A 10121-nucleotide genomic window follows, 5' to 3' on the forward strand; every position below is an offset into this window, starting at 1 on the left:
GAAATTTTTTCCTGGATTAAAAATAGATTCCAAGAGCAAGTTTTATCAACAACTGAATAAATACCTCCTAATTATATGAATTGTTTTCAGGTAAGAACTGGATCATACTCACCTCAGTGAATAATTTTGACGTAAACAATAGCTGAATATTAAAAGCTGATGTAGAAATATCACTTATAAACAAAAAATAAAATAGGAGATGTAAACCAATCCGATAAAAGTTTTGATTTCCGAAAATGTCTACACTGATTCAGGCATGGGCTGCTTTGGTCTCATTACTTCAGGCTTCATATGTCTACACATGCAAAATTATGATATGACCATACAATTTGATGCCTTTGATTCACATATTTGCTAAAACCATGAACCTACCATACACAGAACACAGGGACGAAACATGAAGACCTGAACTGGCGCCGTTGAGGAAGGGCTGCGGCGTGTGGGTCCCCAGTGCATGGAGGAACAGCAGTGGCAGCTTGAGTGCGTGGGTTGCAGAATGGAATGGAGTGTTTCATATCGAGAACGCTTGCTGATACCACATCAAGTATTCCCACCGAATTTCCTCAACAAAATCCACCACATGCTAGTCCTAGATGGTACACTCACATAAACAAAGCCAAGATAGTTCTACCCAGCAGCAAATTACATCGGCAAACGGTTGTGGGAGCAAGCTTATCAAAATGTGACAATGACCTTGGCCCTGGTAGACGCCCTCGGTAGAGCTAATAGCTTGGCAAGAACCATGCTACAGTCCTTTTCACCCTTCCAGTCTATCTTCAGTTCTTCTAAAGCTGGTGCCCAGCTTAGTAGCTTTGCCACGAAATCAACTTCGAAGTCCAGACCCCCGAAATGGTTCACACTGGCCATTACGAGATGGTCCATTTGCAATTGCAGGTTAAGTCCTTGAATGCCCACCTGATCCTCACCCTGACCAAGGATGCTCCAAGGAAAACTCTGCATTTTTTTTCATAACTCGTTAGCCATAAACACAACGAACGAACATGGATCAGGTGATCGAGCAAGGGGGAAGAGTTTACTGGAGGCATACTTACCGACACCTCAAGCTTCTTTAAGTTAGGGGCATTCTGAAACAGTGAACATGCAGTCAAGACTTGCCGCTGATCCCACAAGCATATCATAAGACAAACACTCTCCAGGTGAGTAAACACGGCAGGGAGCTTTGTATGTATGCATCCTTTTGATAGATACTGCAACAACAAAATAATAATAATAATAATAATAATAATAATAATAATAATAATAATAATAATAATAATAATAGATGTCAACACAGATTAGTCAGAGGCAGAAGAAGGCCATAGTAATGCTGGAGATAATAATAGCTCACCTTCAGGAAAAAACCATTAATTCTAAGTGTTTCGATGACACTTAGGCTACCCAATGACTGCTTGACATAGCTTTCCTTGTCATGCGCAATTGGAACAGATTGATACGCTTTATCAAGAGAGAGAAAGGCCACCTCCAGATTAGGTGCGTCCAACTTAATGTCCTCAAAATCTCCTTCAGCATAAAGATAATCCAGTTTAGGAGCCTTAATGTTTAGACGTTTGATGCCCTCAAAAGAATCTAATATCAAATCAGTCAGTGCGGGGCAGAACGAGATCAAATTTTGGATATCCTTGTCTGTGGAGGAGAAGATTTTCAGGGTGAGGTCCGTAAGGCTCTTGAAACCTTGGAATGCCCGGGGCAAGCTGATGATGCAGTTTTCTAGGTGCAGATACTCCAGATCACCGATAGAAAAGAGGCACGAGGGAATCTTATACCTTGGCCCCGAGTTCAACTTGATTATAACTGATTTTGGTGATCTCCTTGACAGCATGATCATCCACCTACCAAACTCATCATGGTAATTTTTGTTACCTGAAATTTCAAACTCCTCTATTGTTCCCTTGTGGAGTAATAGCACCATATCGACTAACGTAACGAACTTGGTTCTTGTAAGATTTCCATCACACAGAGATATTACTGGCATATCAGTCCATGCATCCCTCCAAGTACTTGATAAGGTGCTAGTCCTAACCGCTTCTTCAACATTCAAACAGGAGAGGATTTCGCCCTTTATCTCTGGAGGTAGACTGCTCAGTCTGTCTGAACTCACAATAGATGTAACTTCCGCCCTGGCCTTTTCACAGGTACTCATTGCTTCAGAATCCAGATCAAACTGTCTTAGCATTCGCATAAGACAATGAGCCAACATTAGCGTGCAGTCTACCACATATATCACTAAAAATACAATACATGCAGAAATTAAACGGTGCACAAAGTATGTTGCCTGTTCATAGCAAAACGGAAAATAAGCAACAATAGAGAGATGGCAGTTTAGGGAAACAACTCTGGTATGCTTATATTAACAGAACTGAACTCGACTATTGCGTTGGTAAGGTGAAAAACTTGATTATCATTTGACATGTGTTACAGGACCCTAATTTGTGATCTTGAAGAGAAACCATGTGCCATCATTTGAAGAAGGGGTGATTAAAATAGGAAGAAAAAAGGACTTGTCCTGCAAAATACCGGTTGGACAAACAATTTAAGGTGTACTTGAGCACCAACAGCACAGAGAGTCAATTTAAGCCACAAACAGGCCCTCATTTCTTAACCTAGATGTGGACTTGCACTCAAATTATTCAGGAGCGACACGTGTTCAGTTCCAACATTCACTCTAAGCATGATATCGATCGACATGTACTAACGTAAATCCGTGTACTAAATAAGGTTCCAACTGAAAATTAACCAATATTTCTCGGCGAATGAAATATGCTAGGAAAATATTTGGTCTGCGAAATTAGCACTGCAGAGCTAGAGAGAGAAAAAAAAGCAATGTAAATAACAGGGTACTAAACTAGCAGATTCAGTGGAGCATGTGAATAAGACACCGCAAACAAGGATGCATGGCTGATCTTTCAATAATTGACGAATCCACCGCAAACAGGTCTTTTCAAATACGTAGTAAGAATGTACGGACAGGGACCAAAACGAACCTACGGAGTGGCTCGGTTGCTGCAGTAGCGCCGGAGAACGACGCCGCTCGCCCGCTGCGGCCTTGGGCGCTGCCAGCGAGACGGAGCGCAGAGGCCAGAGGTGCAAGGAACGAAGGCAGGACGCCGGATGCCTACGCCGCCGCCGCCGTGCCGTGTCTAGGGTTGGAATTTAGCGGGCGAAACGCCGAAGTGGTCTGCGACTCGTCCTCTCTGCGCTGTGGCGATGGGGGCATTTCAGAATTGGGCCGCTGGGCCATATCGGAGTAGGGCTAGTAATTTTTTTCCCACAAAATATATACTTACATTTGTTTTTGACAAAAATAGTGTGTATTCCACTGACATTGAATACACAGTGTTTTTGCCTGCAAAAAAATATATAATACACAACGTTTCCTTCGCCGCGCGCCGCTACTCCCCCACCCCCCGCGCCGCTGGCCACCCCGGTCGCGACGGCCACCCACCACCTCCCACGCCACTTTAACTCCTCCCACCGTCCCTCCGGGCGCCCGCGGCAGCCCATGTCGGGCTGCTCCCCCGCGCAAGATCCTGCCTCGCTGGGCGCGAGCCTTTAGTGGAGCTCTCCGGATGGGGGAAGATCCTGGCCGAGCCCAGCGGTCCGTCGGAGGTGTCGGCGACCCCTTCGGCCATCCTCAGCGGTGCCGGCGACCCCCTCGGCTCCGTCGCCCCGGATTCTCAGGAGTCCGCCTCGCTCCCTACGCGGATCTGGTGACGCCGATGGTGCTGCGGCCTTCGGACCGATGGACAGTGCCACCCCCCTCCCTACGAGCGACCCCGGCTGCCTCAAGTCCATCGTGGTATGTGACACCCCCCACCCTTGCCAAATCCGGCCACCGACGCCATTGATGAGGGATGGACGATTTACAAATCCCGCAAGAGTAGGAAGGCCAGCTCCGATCCGGTGGCCTCTGAGATGCACGTGCTGGGCAAGCGCCCTCATCCTCGCCCTAGTCACCGCTCCTCACCGGGTAGAGACGCCTTTTTAAGCAGATTCAAAGGCCTCTGCCTTCATAGCCTCAGCACCCGCCATCGTAGAATCGACTGCACAGACCCACTCCGTTGCATTATCTGCAAGCTACAAGGCCACTACGGCCGTGAGTGCCCGCAAAATCCCCGCAACAAGGGCAGGGGCAGCAGTGCTGCGCACCGACCCATCCATGAGCGCCTCACCTTTCCGTTGCCCACGCGCCAGTGGTCGGCGCTGCCGGTCGCTGACTGCGCGCCCATGGAGCCTGCGGCCCTCATCGACCACTCCCGCCGGCCGCACAACAAACACAAGGTCATCGCCTCCTCCCCGGCGCTGGAGCACCAGGCATTCCTGCTCCACCAGCATGCTGTGGTGGTCATGGCGGTCGGCACCACTACGCACGCGGCCAGCCCTCACTCCATTTGCCGCGCGCTGGAGAAGGAGTTCAAGATCCTGCCTCACCTGCTGCTCGTCACCAACCACGACCCCAAAGACTTTTTTGTCTTCTTCACCATGCCCGCCCACAAGGATCTCGTGGTGTAGCGCGGCTTGCTGTTTGTGGACGGCGTGCCATTCCTGCTTGAGCCATGGCGGGAGGATGCCCACGCCGTTCACCTCAAGTGGATGCTGCATGTGCGCGTGGTCATTGAGAAGCTTCCCATGACCCTCTGGACGCTGGAGGGTGCGGAGGAGGCCATTGGGGACAAGGTGATCGTGGATCGCCTGGACAGCCGCACGCATGAGCACGCCGACACCAAGCTCTTCGTTGTCGGGTCTGGTGCTGGAAGCATGTCGGGGGGCGGGGGCGGGCCTCATCGACGAGATGCTGGGCTACTCTCCTCCGAGGCGCGCAGTGGCGCCTCCCCCGAGCTGCTGCAGTACTGATACGTTTCCAACGTATCTATAATTTATGAAGTATTCATGCCATTATATTATCATTCTTGGATGTTTTACAATCATTTTGTAGCAACTTTATATTGTTATTGGATTGAATACTATTATGAATTTTAGAACACCTAATATATGTCTTGCAATTGAATACTCGTGGTGACAATGGGGTATCATATTGATTCACTTTATATATGTTTTGGCACTCAACTCATGGATTCCCGAGGTGACATTGGGGTAATCTATGCATAGGGGTTGATGCACGTTGTCTTTGTTTCTCTGATAGAAATCTTGGGGCACTCTTTGAAGTTCTTTGTGTTGGATTGAGTATTATGAATATGAAGTTTCTTTGGTGTTATTTTAGTATGAACTCTAGGATAGATCAAACGGAAAGAATAGCTTTGTGTTATTTTAGTACGAACTCTTGAATAGATCGAACAGAAAGAATAGCTTTGAGGTGGTTACGTACCCTACGAACAATTTATTCTTATGTTCTCCGCTAGATAGAAACTTTGGACCGATTCTCATCGCACTTTGAGGGATGGTTATATGATCCAACTATGTTAGCATTGTTGAGAGATTGCACTAGTGAAAGTATGCACCCTAGGCCTCATTTTCAAGAATTGCAATACCGTTTTTGTGCCCGTTTACTATTTGTTACCTTGCTGTTTTTATTTATTCAGATTATAAAAATATATTTCTACCATCCATATTACACTTTTATCATCATCTCTTCGCCGAACTAGTGCGCCTATACAATTTTCCATTGTATTAGGTGTGTTGGGGACACAAGAGATTTCTTGTATTTGGTTGCAGGGTCGTTTGAGAGAGACCATCTTCATCCTACACCTCTCACGGATTGATAAACCTTAGGTAATCCACTTGAGGGAAAATTGCTATTGTCATACAAAACTCCGCGCTTGGAGGCCCAACACGTGTCTACAAGAATAAAGTTGCGTAGTAGACATCAAGCTCTTTTTCGGCGCCGTTGCTGGGGAGGTGAATGCTTGAAGATATATCTTTAGATCTTGCAATTGAATCTTTTAGTTTCTTGTTTTATCACTAGTTTGGTTTGTAAAAGAAAACTACAAAAAATCGAATTGAGGTTGCATCATATTATTGATCATCTTTATAATATATTTCTTGAAAATGATGGTTCCAAAAATTATGCTCAATTGATAGAAGAAGAATTTAATAAAATGATTGGCAGGAATGATGAGCATGATGGCAATGTTGTTAGTATGAATTCTTTGAATATCCATGATGTTAATCATATGCAAAGCTACAAGCTTGGGGATGTTGTGTTGGACGAAGATGATATTTTTACTCCACCAAGTTTTGATGTGCAAATTTGTTATAATGGTAGCATGCCTCCTATTTATGATGACTATAATGATGAAAGTGGATTCAAAGAGGTCATGACTTTATTTAATGATGAATTCACCATTTTGGATGAGGCTTCAATTGACTATGAGAACAAGGTTGCTATCTATGATGATTATGGTGTTGACTTGTATGCTATAAAGAATACTGATAACCATGAAACTTGTCATCATGATTATAATTTTCAATCACATGATAGTTATTTTGTTGAGTTTGCTCCCACCATTATTGATGAGAATAAATTTGTCTATGTGGAGAGTAACAAAAAAATTATGCATGTGGATCATGAAAAGAATGCTTTATGTGATGGCTATATTGTTGAATTCATTCATGATGCTACTGAAAATTATTATGAGAGAGGAACATATGCTTCTACATATTTCAATAATATCAAGTTTCCTCTCTTTATGTTGAAAGTTTTTAAGTTGCACTTGTTTTACCTTCCTATGCTAGTTGATTATTGTTCCCATAAGTTGTTTGCTCACAAAATCCCTATGCATAGGAAGTGGGTTAGACTTAAATGTGCTATTCATATGCTACATGATTCTCTCTTTATGTTTCAATCTTTATCCTTTATGCGAGCATCATTGAACTCATCATGCCTAGCTAAAAGGCATTAAAGAAAAGCGCTTGTTGGGAGACAACCCAACACTTTTACCAACTATTTTTGTGTGATTAACATGATTAGTCTACTGTAGTAATCATGTCTTATTGCTTTTGTTTCAATAAAGTGCCAAGTAAAGCCTTTTGGCATGTTGGGTGATAGTTGATTTGATCTTGCTGAAAAACAGAAACTTTTGCGCTCACGAAAACAACTGTCATTTTTAGCAGAAGAGTGCTATTGAGTTGATTCTTTTTGCAGATGATTAATATACAAATTTATCACGTGGTCACATTTTTTTCATAATTTTTGGAGTAGCAGAACTGTGGTTTGAGTACAGATTACTACAGACTGTTCTGTTTTTGACAGATTTTGTTTTCAATGCATGGTTTGCTTGTTTCCTTGTTTCTATGACTTATATTGCTGAATATAAATTTTAGAAATGATATGATACATTACACATTGTGTGGAAACAATTATGAATCTAGTCCTTTGTCCCGTTTAACCCCTTTAAGCTTCCTAGTTGCGATGGCTCCACGACTAAGTCCTTTCACTAGGACATCTGATGTGACAATTCCATGAAAGTTGGCGCCCACTGTGGGGCCAGCGCACGGTGGATTTGCGTTCTTGAAGGGCAGCTTCAAAGGGCTCAAATGATACGTGATGGGCCGGAGAGGAGTTATAGCAGACACCTGGACTCACCGGTCGTTTCAAGCAATGCCCAGCGCCGTGATGAGCCGCGCGGGCACGACTGTCGGTGTCAAAACCGGCGGATCTCGGGTAGGGGGTCACAAACGGTGTGTCTAAGGCTAATGGTAACAGGAGGCTGGGGACACGATGTTTACCCAGGTTCGGGCCCTCTCGATGGAGGTAATACCCTACTTCCTGCTTGATTGATCTTGATGATATGAGTATTACAAGAGTTTATCTACCACGAGATCAGAGAGGCTAAACCCTAGAAGCTAGCCTATGGTATGATTGTTGATGATGATCGTGAGTCCTACGGACTAAACCCTCTAGTTTATATACACATCGGAGGGGGCTAGGGTTACACAGAGTCGGTTTACAGAGGAGGAGATCTACATCCGGATCGCCAAGCTTGCCTTCCACGCCAAGGAGAGTCCCATCCGGACACGGGACAAAGTCTTCTATCTTGTATCTTCATAGTCCAATAGTCCGGTCAAAGTATATAGTCCGGCTGTCCAGATACCCCCTTATCCAGGACTCCCTCACTAGCCCCTGAACCAGGCTTCAATGACGATGAGTCCGGCGCGTAGATTGTCTTCGGCATTGCGAGGCGGGTTCCATCTCCGAATACTCCAAAATTAATTCCGAACACAAGGACCGTGTCCGGCTCTGCAAGATAACATTTCATATACCTCCGTAGAGAGAATAATAATAATCCACGAATCTAATCTGTTGACAATTCTTCGAAAAGTGACATCACACCACGGTCCGGTTTTCATTCGAACCGTTTTCCACAACCTGCTTCCGCACACATTGCGAGTCGGTTTCTTTGGCACGTCTTGTCAAAGCAGAGATCGTGTCCCCTTATCACAGGATCTCCATCAATGCGGGTATGGGTAACCCAACCAGCGCCATTAATCGAGGCGCCTGGAAAAATAAGAGATTTCTAGAGGCAAGTGGGGAGGCGCACGTTCACATCGCCTTTATAAAGGGGCAGGAATCTCCCATTTTCACCCACGCCTTCTTCTTCCTTCACTCATCCATTCTCGCACCCTCGAGCTCTAGCACCCAAGTTCTCACCTTCTCCGTAAGACCGCAGCATGTCCGGAGCGGGAGGCAAGTGGATGGCCTCCTCTGTCACAGAGGAGAACATTACCAAGCTTCGGGAAGCCGGATACCTGGTCGCCAATATCACGCACAGGCTTCCAACAGAGGGGCAAATTACCCCTACGCTGAAGCCTCGGGAGAGAGTGGTATTTCTCCCTCATTTCGTCCATGGACTAGGGTTTCCACTCCACCCTTTCGTCCGTGGGCTTATGTACTACTACGGGCTAGATTTTCACGATCTGGCCCCGAATTTCGTCCTCAACATCTCGGTGTTCATCTCATGTGCGAGGCCTTCCTCCGCATCAAGCCTCACTTCGGCCTATGGCTGAAAATCTTCTGCGTGAAGCCGAAGATCGTGAGCGGCCAACAGGCGGAGTGCGGAGGCGCCATGGTGGGCAAAATGCCCAATGTTATTTGGCTTGAGGGCTCCTTTGTGGAGTCCATAAAGGGGTGGCAATCAGGGTGGTTCTACATCACTGAGCCATGCGACGCCAACTGGGTGGCGGCCCCCAAATTCAGATCCGAAATCCCCACGTGGCTCACCTCCTGGGAGAAGAAGGGCCTGGCCTGGGGCGAACCCACGGAGCTGATCGGACTCGAGACCTGCCTCAGAAGTATGAGGGACAAGAAGATCAAGCTTGTCAACGTGGTCCAAGTCATGCTCATTCGCCGGATTCTCCCATGTCAAAGACGGGCGTTTGATATGTGGGAGTTTAACCCGGCCGAACACCAGATGCTGCTAGAGCTCTTCGACACAATGCACAAAGAAATCTGGAAGGTTCTGTTCAAGACTGGTGAAGTCCCTCCTCCCCTTTCCGAGGAACGGGGGCTCAGCGCAGCGTGCCTTGCCAGTCCGATAAGTCCCTTGACTATTTACGAGACATTCCCTTAGTACTTTCGGGGGAGGATTTTTAAGTCACCTTGCTGACTGAACAGGAGTGGGTGGAGACGGCGGAGTGGATCGACTGTCCTGCTCCATTGCCAGAGGACCCAGTAAGTGCACTCCTGGCGGAATGCTAGTTCCGGCGCCTTACAAGGTGCCGGAGAAAAAGGCCAAAAAGAAGGCCACAGGGACCCAAGGGGGCTTCGGCACGAGGCCGCACCCGACGCCTCGCCAGAAGAGGACGAGGCGCACTCCTCCCACGAAGGGGAGGAGAGGAAGAAGAAGAAGGCCGCCTCAATTGAGGGGGCCGAAGGATCCGAGAAGGCGGCCACGGGGACTAGGAAAGGTCACCGGCGCATGGCCATGATAGAGTCGTCATTTGAGGACGACGAGGAAGATTCTCCCCCCGAAGACGGGGGAGAACATGAAGAAATGCCTCCTCCCCGCGCTAGGAAGGAGAAGAAAAGGAAGGCCGCCCCGTCGGGGGAGGTCGGGACGCCGAAGAAGGGCAAGGCGTCCCTTCCAGATCAATCCACTACCGCCGCTTTTAGTGACGAGGAGTGGCTGCCCAGGGGCAAACCCCGG

General features: G+C 46.9%; 1 protein-coding gene across 1 annotated transcript; it reads right to left on the reverse strand.

The window, feature by feature from the left end:
* Positions 1–245: 245 nt before the first annotated feature.
* Positions 246–2165, reverse strand: LOC119282639 (F-box/FBD/LRR-repeat protein At5g56420-like). The gene is made up of 3 exons (XM_037562795.1): positions 1349–2165; positions 1053–1208; positions 246–954 (listed from the first exon to the last, which is right to left on the reverse strand). The coding sequence occupies exons 1-3, from the start codon at positions 2159–2161 to the stop codon at positions 676–678; spliced, it is 1248 nt and encodes a 415-aa protein (XP_037418692.1). The 5' UTR covers positions 2162–2165; the 3' UTR covers positions 246–675.
* Between the last annotated feature and the right edge of the window lie 7956 nt (positions 2166–10121).

This window comes from Triticum dicoccoides, chromosome 3B, assembly GCF_002162155.2.
Source record: "Triticum dicoccoides isolate Atlit2015 ecotype Zavitan chromosome 3B, WEW_v2.0, whole genome shotgun sequence".
Classification (NCBI taxonomy): domain Eukaryota; kingdom Viridiplantae; phylum Streptophyta; class Magnoliopsida; order Poales; family Poaceae; genus Triticum; species Triticum dicoccoides.